At 44.3% G+C, this 25389-nt stretch overlaps 1 protein-coding gene across 1 annotated transcript in view; it reads right to left on the reverse strand.

The window, feature by feature from the left end:
- Positions 1-25389, reverse strand: part of LOC132406221 (probable cationic amino acid transporter) — a 107677-nt gene that overhangs the window by 14954 nt on the left and 67334 nt on the right. Inside the window, exon 4 of the mRNA XM_059991570.1 lies at positions 19973-20119. Coding sequence (XP_059847553.1) covers positions 19973-20119 — 147 coding nt within the window. The remainder of the gene's footprint in view (positions 1-19972; positions 20120-25389) is intronic.

Consider the following 25389-nt stretch of genomic DNA (forward strand, 5'->3'; position numbering starts at 1 on the left):
TTGAAAAGTGGGATAACATTAGCCACTCTCCAATCTTCAGGAACTGATCCTGAATCTAAGGAACATTGGAAAATGATTACCAATGCATCCGCAATTTCCTGAGCCACCTCTTTTAGAACCCTCGGATGCAGACCATCTGGACCCGGGGATTTATTAGCTTTCAGTCCTACCAGTCTACTCATCACAGTTTCTTTCCTAATGTCAATCTGTCTCAATTCCTCTGATATCTTATGACCCTGGCCCATCCATACATCTGGGAGATTGCTTGTGTCCTCCCTGGTGAAGACAGATCTAAAGTATGCATTAAATTCTGTTGCCATTTCCCTGTTTCCCATAATAATTTCTCCCAATTCATTCTTCAAGGGGCCAACATTGTTCTTAACTATCTTCTTTCTCTTCTCATAGCTAAAAAAGCTTTTGCTATCCCCTTTTATATTCCTGGCTAGACTGAGCTCATACCTGATTTTTTCTCTCCGTATTGCTTTTTTAGTTAAGATCTGCTGTTCCTTAAAACTTTCCCAATCATCTGTATTCCCACTCATCTTAGCCTTGTCATACTTCTTTTTCTTTAATGCTATACAATCTCTGACTTCCTTTGTCAACCACTGTGGCCCCTTCCCCCTCTTTGAATCCTTCCTTCTCATTGGAATGAACTGCATTTGCATCTTTTGTATTATGCCCAAGAATATCTGCCACTGCTGATCCACTGTCTTTCCTGCCAGGGCATCCGCCCATTTAACTTTGACCAGCTCATCCCTCATGGCTCCGTAGTCTCCTTTATTTAATTGCAACACTGACACCTCTGATCTGCCCTTATCCCTCTCAAATTGTAGATAAAAACTTATCATGTTATGATCACTACTTCCTAATGGCTCCTTTACTTCAAGATCACTTATCAATTCCTGTTCATTACACATCACCAAGTCCAAAATAGCCTCGTTCCTGGTTGGCTCAAGCACAAGCTGTTCCAAAAATACATCCCTTAGACACTCCACAAACTCCCTATCCTGGGGTCCAGCACCTACCTGATTCTCCCAGTCCACCTGCATGTTGAAATCTCCCATAACGACTGCATTACCTTTAACACATGCCAATGTTAACTCCCTAATCAACTTGTACCCAATATCCACGCTACTGTTTGGGGGACTGTACACAACACCCATTAGGGTCTTTTTACCCTTACTGTTCCTCAGCTCAATCCACACAGACTCTACTTCCCCTGTTCCCAAGTCACCTCTTGCTAAGGACTGAATCTCATTCCTCACCAACAGGGCCACCCCACCCCCTCTTCCCATATTTCTGTCTCTACGATAGCACGTATACCCTGGTACACTCAATTCCCAGGCCTGATCCCCTTGCAGCCATGTCTCCGTTATCCCAACAATATCGTAGTTCCCCATTTTCATCTGAGCTTCAAGCTCATCTGTCTTATTTCTGACACTACGCGCATTCAAGTATAGAATTCTTAGCCCATTCCTCCTCTCTTTGCTTAAAACACTGTCTACTGTACCTAACCCAGCTCCTTGAACTTCCATCGGGCAAATTGCACCCTGAATTTTGATGACCTTCTCAAGATCACCCAAACCTTCTACACATTTAACCCCATGCTCCTTCTGACCAACCCTCTGGATCTGGATCCCTGCCCCCTGCACATCTAGTTTAAACCCCCCCGAGCAGCACTGGCAAACACTCCTGCAAGAATGTTAGTACCCCTCCGGTTCAGATGTAGACCATCCCTTCGAAACAGATCCCAATGTCCCTGGAACAAAGACCAATTATCCAAAAACCTGAACCCTTCCTTCCTGCACCATGCTCTCAGCCTCGTATTAATGTGCATAATCATTCTATTCTTCGCCTCACTCGCACGTGGCACAGGTAGCAATCCCGAGATTGTCACCCTGGAGGTCCTGCCTTTCAGCTTCACTCCTAACTCCCTGAACTCTCTAAGCAGGACCCCCTCACTCACCTTACCTACATCATTGGTCCCTACATGGACCACTACATCTGGGTTCATGCCCTCACTCTCAAGAATAGCCTGCACCCGATCTGAGATGTCCCGGACCCTGGCACCAGGGAGGCAACATACCATCCGAGACTCCCGATCTGCCCCACAAAATCTCCTATCTGCCCCCCTAACTATAGAGTCCCCTAAAACTATCGATCTCTTCTCTTCCCTCCTCCCCTTTCTAGTTGAGGGTTCAACCTCTGTGCCAGAGGCAGGACCACTACAACTCATTCCTGGTAGGTCATCCCCATCAACAGTATCCAGTACGGTATACTTATTGTTAATGGGAATGGCCGCAGGGGTGCTCTGCTCTCTCTGCCTGCTCCCCCTGCCTCTCTGGACCGTCACCCATCTGCCTACTTCTTGGTTTTTTGGTGTGACTACCTCCTGATAACTCCTATCTATCTCTGCCTCCACCTCCCGAATGATCCATAGTTCATCCAGCTCCAGCTCCAACTCCCTAACTCGGTCTGATAGGAGCTACAGCTGGACGCACCTTTTGCAGGTGTGGTCATCAGGGACAACTGTGTTGACCCTGACTTCCCACATACTGCATACGGAGCACACCACTGCTCTGACTGTCTCCCCCATACCTGAACTGGATTGATAGAATAAGTCTAAAAAGCACCTGGCGACCTTACCTTCTTCCCCTCAGCGAGCAATCACACAGGCTTACCGAAGCCCACTTAGCCAAAGCCCAGGACTCTGCTTCCACGGACTCTGCTGCCCGCTCTGAAAAGAAGTCCTGCCTTTTAAAGTGTGCGCTCGATGCTGACGTCACTCGCGCCTGCGCAGTTCCCCCTCCTCCACAGGTATTGACCAGGTAGGCTTAAATCCTACCTACACGGTCGAATTCTCTGAGCTCCCAGCTGAATCACAAGCTGTAACTTGCTCCCGATTCAAATGTTGTCCCCAGGTGTAGCCTACCTTCAAAGATCCTTCATCTTCCAGGGATGAGGTCTTTGGAGCTTCTGTTGCCATTTCTGTAGCTGTAAGATTTTACAGGATGGGATTGCTAGCCCCAAGCCCAACCTTCCTCCTTTTGCAGCTAGGCTTGGGACCATCCATGTGGGAATTCCCTGGTACACAACCATTTTTCCATCATCCATCTGCCAATCTAGGAGTCTCTTAAACGTTTCTAATAGATCCGTCTCTACTACCACACCTGGCATTGCATTCCATGCACCCAGCACTTTCTGTGTAAAATCCGAACCTCTACCAAACCCTCCTCAGCTTTCCCTAATCACCTTAAAGATTGACCCCATGTATTAGCCGTTTCTGCCCTGTCTCTGGCTTCCACTCTATGTATTGGTGCCTTGTATCATCTTGTACACCTGTAGCAAGCCACTGTTCACCCTCCCTCACTGCAAAGAGAATAGCTCGAGCTTGCTCAATCTTCTATTCTCATAAAACATGCTCTTTAATCCTGGTAAGTCTTCTTTGCACCCTCTTTAAAGCTTCCACAGCTTCCCCAAAATTTGGTGACCGGAAATGAACACAATACTCCATGTGTGGTCTAATCGGAGCATTACCTCATGGCTCTTAATCTCAATCCCCTGACTAATGAAGGTCAACAAGCCACACGTTTTCTATACCACCCTATCATGGCAACTTCAGTCATGGGCTGACCTTGAACATCAGGGATGAGAGTGACCTCAAGAAAGAGGACCTGACTTAACACTTAAACAGAAAGCCCAGACAGGAGGAAGGAATGAAGTGATGAGGGATAATAGGCCCTAAAGGCACAACTTGAGATAATGAACCATCAAAAAGACTGAACGTAGCTTTTGTTTCTGGAGGGACGGAGTTGAAATGCTGCAGTGAACGTAGGTTCAATGGATTCTTTACTGACTACCTCTTGTACCTAATAAAATAACCTCTCGCATTATCAAGGCATTTTTGTCCACAGGACTACTGCTCACTGGATGTTTTTTTTTGTTTTTCGTACGATTCGCTGTAAACTCTGAAGACTGTGGTATGTGAAAATCCCAGATCAGCAGTTTCAGAGGTACTCAACCCACTTCATCTGGCATCAAAAATTGTTCAACGATTAAAGTCACTTAGATCACGTTTCTTCTTCATTCTGATGCTTGGTCCAAACAACAACTGAACCTCTTGACCAAGTCAGCATGCTTTTATGCACTGAGTTGCTGCCACATGGTTGGCAGATTAGATAGGTGCATTAATGAGCAGGAGTACAGGAGTACCTAACAAAATGGTCACTGAAGTGCATAGTAAAATGTGTCGTTTGTTGTAACAACCAAGACATCCAAGAATGCTGGGGGCTGCCCACAAGTTTCTCCACACATTTTGGTGCCTACAGAGAATGGCCAGCATGCTTGGCAGAACATTGATGCCTCAGTGATTGCTCATGGTCACTTGGCTAATAGTTAGAATACAAGATGGGAATTCCCACAAATCCTGGACTCTTCCCAAGAGAATTTCTGGCATCCTGTTGATTCCGGAAGGATGGAGTTCCCAAAGGGGAGGCTGAGCCTAGAGAGTCCAAGCATTAGAGTTTAGGCAAAGACAGAGTGAGGCACAGCTGGGGCCTAATCTAAATGGCCAACACAATATGTAAGTGCCAGTTTTGGAAGGGAAGTTAGAAAAAAAATTGAGCCTGGCTTCAAATTCAAAGCGAACTTTGAGAACCACACAAGCATTTACTTTAGAGTCATCGAGTTATAGAAAAATACAGCACAGAAATAAGCTCTTCAATCTATCCAGTCTGTGCCACACCATTTAAACTGCCTACTCCCATTGACCTGCACTGAGACCATAGCCCTCCATATCCCTACTCAACTTATTCAAACTTCACTTAAACATCGAAGTGAAGTTCACATGAATCACTTGTAGTAGTGTCTCATTCCACACTCTCATGGCCCTCTGAATGAAGATGTTTCCCCTCGTGATCTCTTAAACTTTTGACCTTTCACACTTAATCCATGACCTTGAACTGTAGTCTCACCCAACCAGTGGAAAAGCCTGCTTGCATTTACCCTATCTACACCCATCACAATTTTGTATACCTCTATCAATTCTCCCCTCATTCTTCTATGTTCCAAGGAATAATATCCTAACCTATTCAATCTTTTCTTATAACTCGGGTCCTCCAGTCCTGGCAACATCCTTGTCAATTTTCTCTGTACTCTTTCAAACTTATTTACATCTTTCCTGTAGGTAGGTGACCAAAACTGCATAAAACACTGCAAATTAGGCCTCCCCAACCTCTTTTACAACTTCAACACAACATCTATTTTTATTTTATTTCTTTGGAGATAAAGCATGGAACAGGCCTTTCTGGCCCAAATCACCTGCTTAACCTGAGCCTAATCACAGAACAATATACAATAACCAATTAACCTATTAACCGGTACATCCCTGGAATGTGGGAGGAAAGAGCTGCAGAAAATTGTGAATTCACTCAGCTCCATCGTGGTCATCAGCCCACCCTGCATCAAGAATTTCTTCAAAAGGCGACAGCTCAAAAAGAAGATCATTAAGGACCCCATCACCCAGGATATGCTCTCTTCTCATTGCTACCATCAAGGAGGAGGTACAAGAGCCTGAAGATATGCACTCAATGTTTTAGGAACAGCTTCTTCACCTCTGTCATCAGATTTCTGAATGATCAATGAACCCAGGAGCACTGCCTCACTATTTTTTCCCTCACTTTTTGTGCTACTTACTTAATTTAATTGTAATCTATAGTTTTTCATTATGTTATTGCACTGTACAGCTGCCACAAAACAACAAATTTCACGACATAGGCCAGTGATATTGAAGCTGATTCTGATTCTGTGGGAGGAAAGCAGAGCACTCAGATAAAACCATGCACACACAGGAAGAACATATGAACTTTCTTACAGAGGATGTCAGAATTGAACTCCAATATCCCAAGCTGTAAGAGTGTTGCATTAACTGCTAAGCTGCAGTGTTGAAGCACTATTGGGAATAATTGTCACTGGGAACATAATTCATTTGGGAAGGAAGCACAGTGCGATGTGAATGAAAAAGCTTGCACCTATTACTCTGACGTTAGCTATTATTAGCTCTCTCACCTAAAGGTAAACCACAACCAACGTATTTATAGCATAATAGACAGCAGTGGCGGGGATCTGAGAATCTGCAAGATCCACATCTCAAGTCTAAAAAGCTGTGAACATTTTATTCAGAATCTTAAGGTTTCAAAGATGTAGGGACTACATTACACTTAGACATTAATTATATGTCTAGTAATCTTTCATTAGAATCAGAACCTTTAAAAAGCAATAGCAGCATCCATCATTAAGGACCCCATCACCCATGTCCTCTTCTCATTGCTACCATTATGAAGAAGCTACAGGAGCCTGAAGACATACACTCAACATTTAAGGAACAGCCTCTTTCCCTCCACTGTCAGTTTCTGAATGGACTATGAACCCAGGAACACTGCTTCACTTTTCTCTCTTTTTGCACTACTTATTTAATTTAATTTTATGGTAATTCTTACTGTAATTTACAGTTTTTAATATTACGTATTGCACTGCACTGTTTCTTCAAAACAACAAATTTCACAACATCTGCCAGTGTTCCTAAATCTGGTCAATTGCTGCAGCATTCAGAAATCTGATGATGGAGTGGCAGAAGCTGTTCCCAGAGTGCTTTTCACTTAAACTTCAGACAATGCGGCACCAAGTGCAAGTGATCTAATGAAGCAATTAAAAAGCATAATGAAATTCAGTGAGACAGTACAGACCCACTGAATAGGATATATCAAAATGAGGAGTAATGCCTCAGCTGTCTCATGCCTAATTCAAACTACGCCAACACATATTCGATCACGCTGTCTGGGCCATGCACTCTCCTCACTGCAACCATCAGGAAGGAGGTACAGGAGCCTCTTGTCCAATGCCATGAGGTTCAGGAACAGTTATTATCTTTCTACCATCAGGTTCCTGAACAAGTGTGCATAACTTTTCTCACCTCCACATTGAACTGATTTCACAAACTATGTATGCACTTTCAGGGGCTCAACAACTCATTCTCAATATTTCTCATTTATTGAATATTATCACTTTTTAATTTTTGCATTCTCACAGTCTATCATCTTTTGAGCACTGGTTCTTTGCCCGCCTTTGTGTGCAGTTTTTCGTCAACTCTATTGTGTTTCTAAGTGTTTACTGTGAATGCCTGCAAGAAAATGAATCTCAGCGTTCAAAGTTCAAATTAAATTTATTATCAAAGTGCATATAAGTCACCATATAAAACTTGCCATTCATTTTCTTGCAGGCATTTACTGGAAAAACAAGAAAAACAACAGAATTTATGAAAAACTATACATAGACAAAGATTGACAAACAACCAATCTGCAGAAGAGGACAGACTGTGCACAGAATAATCGTACAGAGAGCATGAGTTACAGAGTCCAATACAAGCCTAAAGTTTGTGAAATCGAGAGTCGAGGTGAATGAAGTTATCCACGCCAGTTCACAAGCCTGAAGGTTGAAGAGTATAACTGTTCCTGAACCTGAAGATCTGGGACCCAAGGCTCCTATATCTCCTTTCTGATGGTAACAGTGAGAAGAGAGCATGGCCTAAATGATGATGGTCCTTGATGATGGATACTTGTGGCAGCACTCCTTGTAAATGTGCTAAATGGTGGGGTGGGGCGGAGACCTTTCCCTGTAATGGACTGGGCTGTATCCATCACTGGGAATCCACGGATGTCCACCATCTGAAGTTATTCCTTCGGTGATTGGAACCTGAGTTGCTCCAGTTTCCCCATATCGGAACGATGTACCGATTAGGGTTAATATGTTGTGGACATGCGGTGTTGGTCCCAGAAGTGTGTTGAAATTAAGTTTGCCTGCATCACTTGTCCTGGCAGCTCATTCCACACTTCCACAACCCTCTGAGTGAAGAAGTTTCCCTCATGCATTTTATAAACTTCTCACCTTTCACCCTTAAGCCAAGTCTTCTGGTTGTAGTCCCACCCAACCTCAGTGGAAAAAGCTTGTGTGCCTTTTACCCAACCCACATCCCTCATAATTTTGATAAACCTCTATCAAATCTCCTCTCAATATTCTACATTCTAAAGAATACAGTTCTAACCTATTCAATCATTCCTTATAATACAGGTCCTCCAGATTGGTCCTGTCAAAGTTGAAAACTTCACACTTGCCTGCATTAAATTCTCAGTGGCTGGGAAAGTGTTGGAGCCTATTATTAAGAATGAGGTTTCAAGGTTCTTGGAGACTATTGATAAAATAAGTCAAAGTCAGCATGGTTTTTGTAAGGGGAAATCTTGCCTGACAAATCTTTTAGAATTCTTCGAGGAAGTAATAAGCCGGGTGGACAAAGGGGAGGCAGTGGATGTCATTTACTTGGATTTTCAGAAGGCATTTGGTAAGGTGGCACACATGAGGCTGCTTAACAAGTTGAAATCCTGGGCCATTACAGAAAAGGTACTGGCAGGATAGAGGAATGACTGTCAGGCAGGAGGCAGAGACTGGGAATAATAGGGACCTTTTCTGTTTGGGTGCCAGTGACTAGTGGTGTTCTTCAGGGATCAGTATTGGGGCCGTTACTTTTCCCATTATTTGTCACTGATTTGTATAATGAAATTGAAGGCTTTGAGGCAAAGTTGTTGATGATACAAAGATAGGTGGAGGGATAGGTAGTGCTGAGAGATGGGTGGAGGGGTGGGTAGTGCTGTGAGATGGGTGGAGGGGTGGGTAGTGCTGTGAGATGGGTGGAGGGGTGGGTAGTGCTGAGAGATGGGTGGAGGGGTGGGTAGTGCTGTGAGATGGGTGGAGGGGTGGGTAGTGCTGAGAGATGGGTGGAGGGGTGGGTAGTGCTGAGAGATGGGTGGAGGGGTGGGTAGTGCTGAGAGATGGGTGGAGGGGTGAGTAGTGCTGTGAGATGGGTGGAGGGGTGGGTAGTGCTGTGAGATGGGTGGAGGGGTGGGTAGTGCTGTGAGATGGGTGGAGGGGTGGGTAGTGCTGAGAGATGGGTGGAGGGGTGGGTAGTGCTGTGAGATGGGTGGAGGGGTGGGTAGTGCTGAGAGATGGGTGGAGGGGTGAGTAGTGCTGAGAGATGGGTGGAGGGGTGGGTAGTGCTGAGAGATGGGTGGAGGGGTGGGTAGTGCTGAGAGATGGGTGGAGGGGTGAGTAGTGCTGAGAGATGGGTGGAGGGGTGGGTAGTGCTGAGAGATGGGTGGAGGGGTGGGTAGTGCTGAGAGATGGGTGGAGGGGTGGGTAGTGCTGAGAGATGGGTGGAGGGGTGGGTAGTGCTGAGAGATGGGTGGAGGGGTGGGTAGTGCTGAGAGATGGGTGGAGGGGTGGGTAGTGCTGAGAGATGGGTGGAGGGGTGGGTAGTGCTGAGAGATGGGTGGAGGGGTGGGTAGTGCTGAGAGATGGGTGGAGGGGTGGGTAGTGCTGAGAGATGGGTGGAGGGGTGGGTAGTGCTGAGAGATGGGTGGAGGGGTGGGTAGTGCTGAGAGATGGGTGGAGGGGTGGGTAGTGCTGAGAGATGGGTGGAGGGGTGGGTAGTGCTGAGAGATGGGTGGAGGGGTGGGTAGTGCTGTGAGATGGGTGGAGGGGTGGGTAGTGCTGAGAGATGGGTGGAGGGGTGGGTAGTGCTGAGAGATGGGTGGAGGGGTGGGTAGTGCTGAGAGATGGGTGGAGGGGTGAGTAGTGCTGAGAGATGGGTGGAGGGGTGGGTAGTGCTGAGAGATGGGTGGAGGGGTGGGTAGTGCTGAGAGATGGGTGGAGGGGTGGGTAGTGCTGAGAGATGGGTGGAGGGGTGGGTAGTGCTGAGAGATGGGTGGAGGGGTGGGTAGTGCTGAGAGATGGGTGGAGGGGTGGGTAGTGCTGTGAGATGGGTGGAGGGGTGGGTAGTGCTGTGAGATGGGTGGAGGGGTGGGTAGTGCTGAGAGATGGGTGGAGGGGTGGGTAGTGCTGAGAGATGGGTGGAGGGGTGGGTAGTGCTGAGAGATGGGTGGAGGGGTGGGTAGTGCTGAGAGATGGGTGGAGGGGTGGGTAGTGCTGAGAGATGGGTGGAGGGGTGGGTAGTGCTGAGAGATGGGTGGAGGGGTGAGTAGTGCTGTGAGATGGGTGGAGGGGTGGGTAGTGCTGAGAGATGGGTGGAGGGATGGGTAGTGCTGTGAGATGGGTGGAGGGGTGGGTAGTGCTGAGAGATGGGTGGAGGGGTGGGTAGTGCTGAGAGATGGGTGGAGGGGTGGGTAGTGCTGAGAGATGGGTGGAGGGGTGGGTAGTGCTGAGAGATGGGTGGAGGGGTGAGTAGTGCTGAGAGATGGGTGGAGGGGTGGGTAGTGCTGAGAGATGGGTGGAGGGGTGAGTAGTGCTGAGAGATGGGTGGAGGGGTGGGTAGTGCTGTGAGATGGGTGGAGGGGTGGGTAGTGCTGTGAGATGGGTGGAGGGGTGGGTAGTGCTGAGAGATGGGTGGAGGGGTGGGTAGTGCTGAGAGATGGGTGGAGGGGTGGGTAGTGCTGAGAGATGGGTGGAGGGGTGGGTAGTGCTGAGAGATGGGTGGAGGGGTGGGTAGTGCTGAGAGATGGGTGGAGGGGTGGGTAGTGCTGAGAGATGGGTGGAGGGGTGGGTAGTGCTGAGAGATGGGTGGAGGGGTGAGTAGTGCTGAGAGATGGGTGGAGGGGTGGGTAGTGCTGAGAGATGGGTGGACGGGTGGGTAGTGCTGAGAGATGGGTGGAGGGGTGGGTAGTGCTGAGAGATGGGTGGAGGGGTGGGTAGTGCTGTGAGATGGGTGGAGGGGTGGGTAGTGCTGTGAGATGGGTGGAGGGGTGGGTAGTGCTGAGAGATGGGTGGAGGGGTGGGTAGTGCTGTGAGATGGGTGGAGGGGTGGGTAGTGCTGTGAGATGGGTGGAGGGGTGGGTAGTGCTGAGAGATGGGTGGAGGGGTGGGTAGTGCTGAGAGATGGGTGGAGGGGTGGGTAGTGCTGAGAGATGGGTGGAGGGGTGGGTAGTGCTGTGAGATGGGTGGAGGGGTGGGTAGTGCTGAGAGATGGGTGGAGGGGTGGGTAGTGCTGAGAGATGGGTGGAGGGGTGGGTAGTGCTGAGAGATGGGTGGAGGGGTGAGTAGTGCTGAGAGATGGGTGGAGGGGTGGGTAGTGCTGAGAGATGGGTGGAGGGGTGGGTAGTGCTGAGAGATGGGTGGAGGGGTGGGTAGTGCTGAGAGATGGGTGGAGGGGTGGGTAGTGCTGTGAGATGGGTGGAGGGATGGGTAGTGCTGAGAGATGGGTGGAGGGGTGGGTAGTGCTGAGAGATGGGTGGAGGGATGGGTAGTGCTGAGAGATGGGTGGAGGGGTGGGTAGTGCTGTGAGATGGGTGGAGGGGTGGGTAGTGCTGAGAGATGGGTGGAGGGGTGGGTAGTGCTGAGAGATGGGTGGAGGGGTGGGTAGTGCTGAGAGATGGGTGGAGGGATAGGTAGTGCTGAAGAAGCAATGCAGTTGCAGCAGGACTTAGACAAATTGGAAGGATGGAATATTGGCAGATGGAAATGTATGATAATGCAATTTGTTAACAGGAACAACAGTGTGGACTATTATCTAAATGGGGAGAAGGTTCAAACATCAGAGGTGCAAAGGGACCTTGGAGTCCTTGTACAAGACTCCCAGAAGGTTAATTTACAGGTTGAGTCTGTGGTAAAGAAACCAAATGCAATGTTGCCATTCTATTTCAAGGGGAATAGAATATAAAAAACAAGGAGATAATGCTGAAGATTTATAAGAAATTAGTTAGGCTGCACTTGGAGTATAGTCAATAGTTTTGGGCCCCTGATCTCAGAATGGATGTGTTGTCATTGGAGAGAGTTCTTGAGGAGGTTCACGAGGATGCTTCTGGGAATGAATGGGTTAACCTATGAGAAGTGTTTGGCAGCTTTGGGCCTGTACTCACTGGAATTTAGAAGATTGCGGGGGAATCTCATTGAAACCTACTGAATGTTGAATGGACTAGATAGGGTAGATGTGGAGAGGATGTTTCCTAAGGTGGGGTATCCACAACTCAAGGGCACAGCCTCAAAACTGAGGGCCAACCTTTTGGAACAGAGGTAAGGAGGAAGTTTTTTAGCCAGAAAGTAATGAATCTGTGGAATGTTCTGCCACAGACTGCAGTGGAGGCCAAGTCCATGGGTATATATTTAAGGCAGAGGTTGATAGCTTTCCTGGTCGGTCAGGGCATCACAGGTTATGGGGTTGAGTGGGATCCAGGATCAACCTTGATGAAATGGCAGAGCAGACTCCAAATTAGGCCTCACCAGTGTCTTATACAACTTCAACATATCATCCCCTCTTCCGTACTCAGTACATTGATTTCTGAAGGCCAATGTGCCAAAAGCTTTCTTTACAACCCTATCTACCTGCGATGCCACTTTCAACAAATTATATATCTGTATCCACAGATCCCTTTGTTCTACCACACTCCTCAGTGTCCTGTATAAGACCTGCCAAATGCAAACATTGCATTTGTCTGCATTAAGCTCCATCTGCCATTTTTCAGCCTATTTTTACAGCTGGTGCAAGCTATGATAGTCCTTCTCACTGTTCTCTATACCACCAGTGCTGGTGTAGATTTGCTGATCCAGTTAACCACATTATCATTCAGATCATTGATACAGATGACATACTGTAGTAAACCATATATACCTGTCTGGACACGCCCCTCTGCTGACTGCTCCAGTGGCTCCTCCCACAGACCCCTGTATAAAGGTGATTGGGGCACTGCTCCTCCCTCAGTCTCCAAGATATCGTGCTCCCTTTTGCCGTTAATAAAAGCCCATCGTTCACTTCCAGTCTCCGAGAGTTATTGATGGTACATCACGTACAACAAAAGACCCAGTATTGATCCCTGCAGCACACCACTAGTCACAGACCCCCAGTCAGAGAGGCAATCCTTTACTGCGGTTCTCTGATTCCTTCAACAAAGCTGTTGTCTAATCCAATTTACTACCTCATCCTGAATGCCGAGCGACTGAACCTTCTTAACCAGCTTCCCATGCGAGATCTTGTAAAATGCCTTACTAAAGTCACTGTAGACATCATCCACTGTCTTAACTTCATCTACTTTCCTGGTAACTTCCTCAAAAATCTCTATAAATCTATATAAAACTCTCTACACATGACCTACCATGCACAAAGCCTTGATGATATCCTTCGTCATTCTATGTCCATCCAAATACTTATACATCTGGTCCCTTAGAATACCTTTCAATAACATTTCCACAACTGATGTCACTCACCGACCTATAATTTGCTGGTTGCTGATTAGAGCCTTGTTTAAACAGCAGAACATTGGCTATCCTCCAATCTTCTGGGAGCTCTCCTGTGATCTCTGCTACAGCCCCAGCAATTTCTACACTTACCTCCCGTAGGGTCCGAGGGAATACCTTGTCAGGCCCTGGGGATTTATGCAAACACCTCCTTCACTGCAGTCTGCAGAGGGTCCATGAAGTCGATGCCGCTTTGCCTCCCTTCTATGGACTCTGTACCCATCTCCTGAGGAAATACCGATGCAAAGATTGCACGTAAGATCTCCCCCATCTGCTCTGGCTCCACATATGGATTCCCATTTTGGTCTTCCAGAGGACTAATTTTGTCCTTTGCAATCCTTTTGACCTTAACATACTGTGTCTGTAGAATCCCTGAGGATTCTCCTTCACCTTGTCTGCTACAGCAACTTTATGCCTTCCTTTGGCCTTCCTGATTCTTTTATTAAATATTCTCTCGCATTTCTTGTACTCCATAAGCACCTCACTACTTGCCTATACCTACTATGTACTTCCTTTTTCCTTTTAACCAGGGCCTCAATCTCTCTTGAACAATATCCCTAAACTTGCTACCTTTACCCTTTATTCTGACAGGAACAGGCAAGCTTTGTACTCTGAAAATTCTACTTTTGAAGGCCTGCCATTTACCAAGTACACCTTTACCAGAAAACAGCCTGTCCCAAACCACACTTACCGTTTAATTTCTAATACCATCAAAGTTGGCCTCACTCCAACTATAATCTCAACCCATAGACTAGTTCTAATTTTTTGTGTATTTACTTTGAAACTAATGGCATTGTGGTCACCAGATGCAAAGTCTTCCCCTACACAAGGTTCCCAGCACTTGTTATCTTTATCATTTTTTCTGACAACCACATACAAGCTTTGTACTCTCAAAATTTCATTTTTGAAGGCCTCCCACTTTCCAAGTACACCTTTGCCAGAAAACAACCTATCCCATTCTGATGCCATCAAAATTAGCATTTCTCCAATTTAGAATCTTAATCCACAGACAAGACCTCTCTACCTGCATATTTACTTTGAAATTAATGGCATTGTGGTCACTGGATGCAAAGTGTTCCCCTACACAAACTCCTGTCCCATTCCCTAATAGCACATCCAGTATTGCACACTCCCTCACTGGGACTTCTACGCACTGATTAGGGAAACTTTTCTGAACACATTTATCCCACCTAGTCCTTTTACCATATAAGAGTCCCAGTCAATATGTGTAAAGTTAAAATCACCTACTATAACAACCTTATGTTTCTTGCAACAGCCTACAATCTCTTTACAAATTTGTCCTCTAAATCCCGCAAACTGTTGGGTGCTCTGTAATGTAGCCCCATTAACATGGTTATACCTTTCTTATTCCTCAGTTCCACCCATAATGCCTCACTAGTGGAGTTCTCCAGTCTGCCCTGATGGGCCACTGCTGTGACCATTAATGCCACCCGTCCACCTTTAATTGGTCTGTCATGTCTACAACAATGGATCCCAGAATACTGAACTGCCAGTTCTGCCCCTCCTGCAACCAAGTCTCACTCTAACGGCTACAACGTCATAATTCCAGCTGTTGATCCATGCCCTGAGCTCATCCGCCATTCCTATGGTATTTCTTGCTTTGAAATACATGTAGTCCAGGACACTAGTCGCACCACGCTCAAGCTTTGGATCCCTAACTTTGTCTGAGGTCTTACCAACATCTGTCTCCACAACCTCTCCAGTGACCGTTCTGGCACTCTGGTTCCCATCCCCCTGCAATTTTAGTTTAAACCCCACCGTGCAGCATTAACAAAACTTCCCACTAGGATACCAATCCCCCTCCAGTTCAGATGTAAACTGTCCCTTCTGTACAGGTTCCACCCTCCCTGGGAAAGAGCCCAATGATCCAAAAATCTTATGCCTTCCCTCCTTCACCAACTCCTTAGCCATGTACTGAACTGTAAGATCTTCCTATTTCTGGCATTACTAGCATGTGGAATGGGTAACAATCCTGAGATCACAACTCTGGAGGTCCTGCACTTTAACTTTGCACTTAACTCCCTGAACTCCCAATGCAGAACCTCATCACTCGTCCTACCCATGTCATTGGTACCTACCTAGACCACGATCTCTGGCTGATCATCCTCCCACATAAGAATGCTGAGGACTCAATCTGAGATGCCCCAGGCCCTGACATCCGCAAGGCAATATACTGTTCGAGAACCTCATTTTTGCTCACAGAACCTCCTGTCCATTCTCCTAACTAATGAATCTCCTATCGCCACAGCGTTCCTCTTCTCCCCCACTTCCCTTCTGAGTCACAGACCCAGAGTCAGTGCTAGAGACACAACCACTGTGACTTTCCTCTGACAGGCCATCTTCCCCAACAGTATCAAAGTGATATCCCTGTTTTTGAGAGGAATGGTGACAGGGGTGCTCTGCACTGGCTCTTTAATTCCCTTCCCTTTCCTGACTGTCACCCAGTTTCCTGTGTCCTGCACCTCGGGTATAACTACCTCTCTATACATCTTATCTTTCACCCCTTCAGCCTCCCAAATGATCTGGAATTCATCCAGTTCCAGCTCCAACTTCCCAATGGGGATCGTTAGAAGCCGCAGGTGAATGCACTTCTCACAGTTGTAGTCAGGGACACTTGATATCTCCCTGCCTTCCCACATCCCACAAGTGGAGCATTCAGCTATCCTGACTGACATCTCTACTGTCCTAACAGAGCAGGTATAAAGAAGGGAGGTAAAAAAAAAACTTAACTGAGAGCTTTTCTTTCCTTTGCTTTCTCTGAAGCCTGGAAGAGCTGATGCCTCAACATCATCACTATAATTCTGTCCACTCAGACGATGCCTGCTGCAGTGAAGGCCGCTGTGCTTGTCCCTGCCTCCCTTTAATTTGCTGTTGCTAATCAATCCCAAATACGGATTGGCCGCTGGTCAGAGCTCAATTATGCTGCCGCGATCCACTGCTGCCTTTTTCTGCTTCAGCAGTCCCCTCTTTGCAAACTTCTGATGTCCGGACTGCTCGCTGGTCAAAGATGTCATGTAAATGTAATATATAATACTGAACTTCACAAATCTCTAACCTTCTGGAAGAGAATCAAAGTTTCTTCACATCCATCAATTATATTTACATAATCATTGTCCTTCTTAGAGTAGAGCTGAATGACAACATATTTCAATAAGAGATATATTCCTTACTGTGAGTTATAGGATACTTTGTGTATTGCTGCCACAACACATTTCATCAAGTGCCCTCAGGAGGTCCCAATAAAGGAGGTCACTGAGTGTATTTCTGTATGCTTGTGGTCATCTGCTTCTGTAACCCATCCACTTCAAGGTCCACACACCATTGAATGCGTGGTTATTAGAATTACAGTGGCCTGCCCGTCAGCTTGAACCAGTCTGGCCATTCTCCTCTGACCTCTCTCATTAACAAGGCACTTTCACCCACACGTCTGAAGCTCTCTGGATGTTTTTGTTTCCTGGGCCATTCTTTGTAAACTCTGGAGAATGTAGTGGGTGAAATTCCCAGGAGATCAGCAGTTTCTGAGATACCTTTATCACCCCATCTTCCCCCAGTCAAGATCATTTATAAGGCCAGAAGACCCTAGATCACACTTTTCCCCATTCTGATGTTCGGTCTGAATAACTGAACCTCTGGACCATGTCTGCACGCTTTATGCATTCATTTGCTGCCAGGTGTTTGGCTGATTAGATATTTGCATTAGCAAGCAGCTGTAAACGAGTACCTAATAAGGTGGCCACTGAGTGTGTGTCAGTGAAATTAAACCTGATTCTAATTCTGAGTTCCATTACATAGATCATTTCTCTAGCTTCCCCTTAAATAATCTCAGGAGAAGGAAGATTCTCTCAGGTTCCATAGAGATTTATTTTTGACTGCCTTACTCTCTTAAGTTCTATCCAATCTGATAAACGGCAGAGCCTTCACTGCACATTGCTTGCAAACTTCTTCACCAACCCAAAGGTCTCTATCCAGTGCCTGGTATGTTGGCCTTCATTAATCTGGTGATTGAATTCAAAATGTCACGCACCTGTGAAAGCAAAGGGCAGCTGATACTCTGGGTCAGCTTGATCTGAGTCCCAACGGAGGACTGTGAGGAGCACTGTATATGTAGGGCCCTAAGCGTTGTCGGTGGTCCCTCCCATCCGTCCAATAAGCTCTTTGACGCTCTACCATCAGGCGGGAGATACCATAGCAATGGCGAGAACTGCTACGATGGGTAACAGATTCTACCCCAGGCCGTGACACTACTGAACCTTCTGCCAGCACCCAGGTCTCATCACATATGTGGAGCCAGTAGTGTCATACTGTTTACTTGTTAACCTGTGATATAAATGCATCTTATTATTTGTTCATTAATTTGTGGTAATATTACTTAATGCGTGATGTGTGCGAGTTTATATGGAATGTGTTTTGCACCTTCATCATGGAAGAGTGTTGTTTCATTTAGCTGTATACACATGTACATATGAACAACTATAAACTTGAGCTACAGATGTCTATTGTCCATTTCCCTCCACAGATGTTGCCTGACCTGTTGAGTCTTCCAGCATATCATAAATACAAAAGATTCTGCAAATACTGAAAATACAGACCTGCTGAGCTCCTTTAGCATTTTGTGTGTGTTATACTGTTTATTTTTGCCCCTTAACTACAAGCTTTGGGTGTTGGGTGGGGATACATCTCTACCAAAGGAGGTGTAAGGCGCTCCTTCCCTCCACTAGCCTTAAGGTCACCCTTGGGCAAGGCATTGCACCTGTTAAGCCCCTGATCAGGGTCACATGCAGCCATGGGACCAGGTGGTGGATGGTTGTATAAGCAGCTGGTATCACAAGTTCTGGTCATGTGACCATGGATGCCAGGCAGACAATCTCTGAAGAGTATTGATAATGGCTGGGTTCACCCGTCTTGTAAAGGCACTGCCCAGAAAAAGGCAATGGCAAACCGCCTCTGTGGAAAAATTTGCCTAGAACAATAATAATCATGGAAAGACCCCGTTCGTCTATGCTATTTGGCACGGCACAAAAAAACTAATGAACTACAAGCTGATTCCAGCATTATAAATCCCAATATTGAACAGTAAGTTATACAAAGTGACAACAAGGCAGCGGAAAGGAAATATTGCTGCTCCATAAAATCCTGGTTGGACTACACTTGCAAAGTTGTTGCCTTAATGTGGTCTTTAATGTGCCTTAATGTGCACTTTAATGTGCCTTAATGTGGTCACCGAATTATAGGAAAGATATCAATAAATTAGAGAGAGTGCAGAAACGATTTACTAGGATGTTACCTGGGTTTCAGCACTTAAAGTTACAGAGAAAGGTTGAACAAGTTAGGTCTCTATTCATTGGAGTGTAGAAGGTTGAGGGGGGATTTGATTGAAGTATTTACAATTTTGAGAGGGATAGATAGAGTTGACATGAATAGGCTGTTTCCATTGAGAGTAGGGGAGATTCAAACGAGAGGACATGATTTGAGAGTTAGGGGGCAGAAGTTTAAGGGAAACACGAAGGGGGTATTTCTTTACTCAGAGAGTGATAGCTGTGTGGAATGAACTTCCTGTAGAAGTAGTAGAGGCCAGTTCAGTTGTGTCATTTAAGGCAAAATTGGATAGGTATATGGACAGGAAAGGAGTGGAGGGTTATGGGCTGAGTGCAGGTAGGTGGGACTAGGTGAGATTAAGAGTTCGGCACGGACTAGGAGGGCCGAGATGGCCTGTTTCCGTGCTGTGATTGTTATATGGTTATATATAGGAAGGATATGGAAGCTTTAGAGTGGATGCAGAGGAGATTTACCAGGATGCAGTCTGGGTTATTTTATTTAATTATTTAGTGATACAGTGTGACACTGGGGCTTCCGGCCCTTTCAGCTTTGCCATCTCAGCAGCCCCCTACAACCATGATTGACCCTAACCTAATCACAGGATAATTTTGCAAAGAGCAATTAACCTGCCCAGTACATCTTTAGATTGTGGGAAAACCCATACGTTATTCCACGTGGAAGGTGAACAGAGATTCTTTACAGATGTGCCAGAATTGAACTCTGAACTCCAGCAGCCCAAGCTGTAGTAGTGTTGATCTAACTACGATGCTACCGTGGGCAGGTCTTATGAGATTAAGGAGTGTGTCTGACGGGGATAGGTAGAGTGAGCTAGAGTATTTCTCTTTGGAATGAAAGATGATAAAAGGTGGCTTAATCGAGGTGCACAATACGATAAGAGACATAGATGGAGTGGATAGCCAGAGACCTTTTCCCAGAGTGGAAATGCCTGTTACAGGGGGTTATAATTTTGAGGTGATTGGAGTAAAGCATAGGGGGTGATGTCAGAGGTAGGTTTATTAACACAGTGTGGTGGGTGAGTGGAGCATCCTGCCAGGGGTGGTAGTTGAGGCCGATGTTATCGGAGCAATTAAGAAGCGCTTATGTAGGCAAATGGATGGTTATGTGTGAAGGAAGGGTTAGGTTGATCTTAAAGTAGGTTAAAAGGTCAACATAACAACATGGGCTGAAAGGCCTGTACAATGGTATAATGTTCTATGTTCTGGGATCTTAAGGTTGGTCAACGTACAGACTGTCTCAGAGGAGAGGGAAGAGAAGTTTATAGAAGAGGGTCGAATCTGAGCAAAAGAACAAAGATCGCCAATTAGCAATGGAAGATTTCACTTACAGACACGTATGCAGTCAGGCAGATCACAAGGGAGGCAGTAATGGCATAGGGAATGGAAGTGTTCGGATTCTTTGCTTCCTCTCCTGTTGTGGCGATGATATCAAACCCAATGAAAGCGTAGAAGCAGGTAGCCGCACCTTGGAGAACCTGTATCAGCAGATTGCAAATTTAATATTACAAGGAGTAGAAGTTTCTACAAATGTACCATGGAGAGCATTCTAACTTTTTGCATTACTGCCTGGTGTGGAGGGGCCACTGCACAGGTTTGGAAACAGCTACAGAAAGTTATAAACTCAGCCAGCTCCATCATGGACACTAGCCTCCCCAGCATCCAGGACATCTTTAAAAGGAGATGACTCAACAAGTTGGCCTCCATCATTAAGGACCTCTGTCACCCAGAACATGCCCTCTTCTCTTTGTTGCTATCAAGGACAAGGTACAGGAGCCAGAAGGCACACACTCAGTGTTCCAGGAACAGCTTTTTCCCCTCCACCATCAGATTTCTGAATGGACAATAAATTTATGAACAATAACTCAGTATTTTTTTCTTTTATTTTCTCTCTTTTTGCACTACTAATTTAATTTATTTTTTATAAGACAAAAAAATTCACAACATACTGTATGCATGTGATACTAAATCTGATTCTGATTTTGAAGTTCTATTGCTGCTATCTGTTTGAGTACATGTTCAGGTCAAGGGGAAGAGTTCAGGTTATCATGAGCTGAATTAACAATGGTTATCATTGTTACCTCTAAGAGTTGGAAGTAATACCGCAGCTATGTAAAACTTTTTTCAGAAGTCACTGGTCACACGATTATAGGAAGGATGTGTGAGAAAGGTGTAGAAGAGGTTCACCAGGATGCTGCCTGGATTAGAAGGCATGAGCTATAAGGACAGTTTGGGCAAACTTGGGTTCTTTTCTCTGGCTCAGTGGAGGGGAGATCTGATAGAGATTTGTCAAATTATGAGAGGCATAGATAGAGTGGACAGTCAGGATCTCTTCCCCAGTGTAAAATATTCCCCTGTTGTGTATTTAATGTTTCAGTAGCAGTTGTAAGCATTTTTGTATGTTTAAATAATTCATTATGAGTTATATGTCAAGATAAGTGGATTGCATACTTGATATACCACCACATCGTATGTACATGTGCATCGCTTAAAGTGAAAAATGAAGTTATGCTTGCCTTTCGGGCTCCCTCTCAATTAGTTTTATGTTTTTGAGTTACAAATCATAACAATGATGTTCAGGTACTTTTAAAACAAACTCGAAACAACTGTTGATGAGGTATTTTTAAAACAAACCTGTTGTCATGCAGCAAGACATTTGGCTTTTTAAAAAGCACAGGGAGTTACTGTCAGGTTTGTCAACTGTGTGGCACATGTTCTTCGGAAGGGAAGACACAATTTTTTTAAAAAGACTAAATGGAAGAATTCATGGGTTCATAAAGTACTGGGTGATAATAATCATTAAAAAGGAATAAAAATGGCTGTTTTTGATAACCGGATTTTGTATAATGAATAGATAGAGTAGTATTTTAAAGCAAATTGAATAGCCAATTTGAAACAAGTACCAGTTTTACTGAGTGTGTTGCATGTAAAAACATACAGTTTGCTTAGGAGTTTGACTACGTCAATCAAACCAGCTGAAATGAGCTTTGCTGATATTGTGAATGTAATGCAAGAATGTTTAGAACTGAAACCATTGTTTATTGCAGAAATTTTCAGTTTCATAGCAGAATCAAAAGGAAGGGGTGTCCATTTCAGTGTATGTGGCTTAATTGAAGGGATTGTCAGAGCAATCTTGATTTTGATTTTGATTCTGATCCACTGTCAGGTCAATGATGGGCTTAATGATACACTGCCAGATTGTTCAGTTCGTGGAATGTTACAAGACAGCATCCAAAAATAGCTCCTAACTGAAGCACAACTTACATTTAAAAGAGTAATTGAAATAGATGTATCTATGGAAACAGCAGAGACAAAATTGAGTTACAGTTAGGAATGAACAGAATTACAACATCCAAACAGAAACTTGCTAGCTGAGCAAATTGTTTTACTATTGTGGCAGAGGCTCATATTCACCAGACCTATGAAGGTTTAAATGTTTAACTTGCAGAAAATGTAAACACAGTAGGACATATACAAAGAGCATATTGGACAGACAAAAATAACTGGACGACACAGAGAAGAAAGGAAAATAGAAAGTCAAGTTACAGTTTCAAAAACAGCAATAAACTACATGCTGTTAATGAAAAATCTGGTAATGATGAGAGTGATGCAGGACTGGGTAGTCTTGGGATTTGCAATGTCAAAACTCACAATAAGCAATCAATCCGGCTTAAGTGAATGGCAAATTAATTAAAATGGAATTGGGCACTGGCTCAGCTCTTTCAGTCATTCCAGAAATGGATTTTGAATGGTATTTCAAAGATACTAAACTGAAACCTGCAGATATCCAATTAAGAACTTATACTGGAGAGAAGGTAACTCCTGCAGAACAGCAAAATCCAACAAGCCACATCTGGCTTGTACATGGTAAAGACAGAATGACCAGCACATCTACAACTCAACCGGAGATCTAGTTACCATTTGCATGCCATATCTCCTGACAAAAAGAGTCAACTGAAAGTGAATACAGAAAGGTACTGGATGCTGCCACAACTGTCTCTATGCTGCATACCGTGAACCATTGCCCAAAGAGGGCAAACAGATGTTGTTGCTAACCTCTGTGCCACTGGTTGGGAAGCATAATGGACTAAGGTAGGACCATGTTGCCCAGAGTGATGAAAACACTGACTTCTCTATTTTCATAGGAAACGTAGCTGAGAAAGCCTCTCATACGTTAATCGGGCAGTTTCTTGAGAAATGTGGCTTGGTTTTAAGGAGATTCAGGAAAGTACATGCACTCACCTTTTATGAGTACCAAGAACCAGAACCTGCTGTGTGTACCTTGAGGTTACTGTATGAATTTCAAGTGGGAGACAAAAAGCTACTGGTAAAAGTAGATGAAAAGACAATGCCCTTCTGGATGAATAGAAGGCCAAAAGGAATGGCGTAAATGGAGATATGAAAACAAAAGATTCATCTGATGATGTTGTGGATAAAGAACCCAAGGGGACAGAGCAGGTCATAAAGTGAGCAATAGAAGGATTAATAAAAGAATACTCCAGTGAACTAAATGGATTTTCCCAAGATCAAGATGCACAAACTCGAAGAAAGAGCAAGGAGAAGAAAGGTGTCTAGAGAAATCAGAATCACTTCCTACAGTCTCAGAGTAAACTCCATGGAGGAGGCCCCAGAGCCTAAGATAGTTTTCACAGCCACAGGTTTCAGCTGCCAAGCAAAGTGACCTCCCTTGTTAGGAAAGATATTGTCCCACAACAGTAAGAAATCCTCCACAGTCAATGAAATTTTTAACCCTGAATGGGACAATTTAAAAACTTACTATGCTGGGGATGTCTACAGAAGAGTTGCATTATATAGTATACTCTGTATATAGTTGAGATGTATTCCATATTGGAGTTTATAGCTGAGCAGGGAGGAGTGTTGTGCATTTAATATTTCAGTTCCTTTTTGGTAATATTGTAAATACATTCTTTGATTAAATATTCATGTAAATAATTCATTATGGGTTATATGTAAAAATAAGTGAATTGCATATATCATGATATTACCTCATGATACGTATAAACACCTTGCTTAAAGTAAAAAACTAACTTATACTCGCATTTCGGACTCCTGTCTTTTCCTTTTAATTAGTTAAATGTTTTGCAGTTACAAAACATAGCAACCTTCTCATAAATCTGGGATTTCCTCTCTTGGATTTCCCGCAATACTGTGAGGTCCATTCCACTCCTGGCAACAAGGAAGCCATTTGGTCAGAAGATAATCTGGGAGTTATCGGGAATTCCCAAATCTTGTCAGTAATATAACACACAGTGCAAGGTGCTGAATGATAAAGAAGAGATGAAGTTCTCTGCAATCCATTCAAGTTAATGAGTTGTGTTAAGCAAGTGCATTTATTAAACACCGCCAGACTACAGTGGCATGCAGTTTATAGACTACAGACTACATCTGTCTGGCAGGAAACAAACAGTAGGAATACAGGGATTCTTTTCTGATTGGCTGCCAGTGATGAGTGGTTTTTCACAGGGTGTGATGTTCAAATGGTTTCTTTTCATATTATATGTCAATGATTTGGATGATGGAATTGATGGCTTTGGGGCCAAGTTTGTGCATGATACAAAGATAGGTGGAGGGACAGGTAGTTCTGAGGAAGTAGGAAATCATACATAGATTATTCAATAGGGCAAAGAAGTGGCAAATGGAATACAGTGTTAACAAGTGTATGGTCATGCATTTTCACAGAAGGAATAAATATGGATGCAGAAATTAAAGGTGTTCTTTCTGCTATGAATTCTGGGAAAGCACCAGGTCCAGATGGGTATACAGTGGAATTTTTAAAGTTTTTTTCCTCTACTCTTTCTCCTTGGTTATGCAGGGTTTTTGAAGAAGCAATTAGACTAGGTAAACTACCACAATCTTTTTATAGAGCTTCCATTTCTTTAATATTGAAAAAAGATAAAGACCCTACTGACTGTGCATCCTATAGACCAATATCCCTATTGAATGTAGATTCCAAGATCTTTTCCAAGTTACTGGCGACCAGGCTGGAGAAGGTATTACCTCGAATTATCTCGGAGGATCAAACTGGTTTTATTAAAAATCGCTATTCTTTTTTCAATGTTAGGAGATTATTGAATATTGTTTATACTCCTTCACGCAGCACCACAGAACGCGTCATTTCATTAGATGCGGAGAAAGCAGTTGATAGAGTTGAAAGGCCAATTTATTTACTGTGCTTGAGTAGTTTAATTTTAGTCCGACATTTATATCCTGGATTAAATTGATATATCATACTCCAGTAGCCTCGGTTTTTACTAACAATCAAAGATCTCCCTTTTTTCGTTTATTTCGGGGTACCAGGCAAGGCTGTCCTCTTAGTCCATTATTATTTGATATTGCTTTAGAACCTTTGGCAATTGCTATTATAGAATCACCTAACATTTTTGGCATTACTCGCAGGATAGATATACATAAGTTATCATTATATGCAGATGACTTGTTATTATACATTTCTGATCCTGAGAAATCCATTCCTGCAGTTATATCATTATTGGCTCAGTTTAGTAATTTTTCCAGGTATAAGTTGAATCTTAATAAGAGTGAATTGTTCCCCTTAAATAGACAGGTTCCAATTTATGGAAATTTACCTTTTAAATTAGTTAATGATTTTTTTATATACTTAGGGATTAAAATTACAAAAAATCATAAGGAGTTATTCAAGGTTATTTTTTTACCCTTAATTGATCAGATTAAATGTTTGTTTACTAAATGGTCACCATTGTCTTTATGG

The sequence above is a fragment of the Hypanus sabinus genome, chromosome 2 (genome assembly GCF_030144855.1).
Source record: "Hypanus sabinus isolate sHypSab1 chromosome 2, sHypSab1.hap1, whole genome shotgun sequence".
NCBI lineage: Eukaryota > Metazoa > Chordata > Chondrichthyes > Myliobatiformes > Dasyatidae > Hypanus > Hypanus sabinus.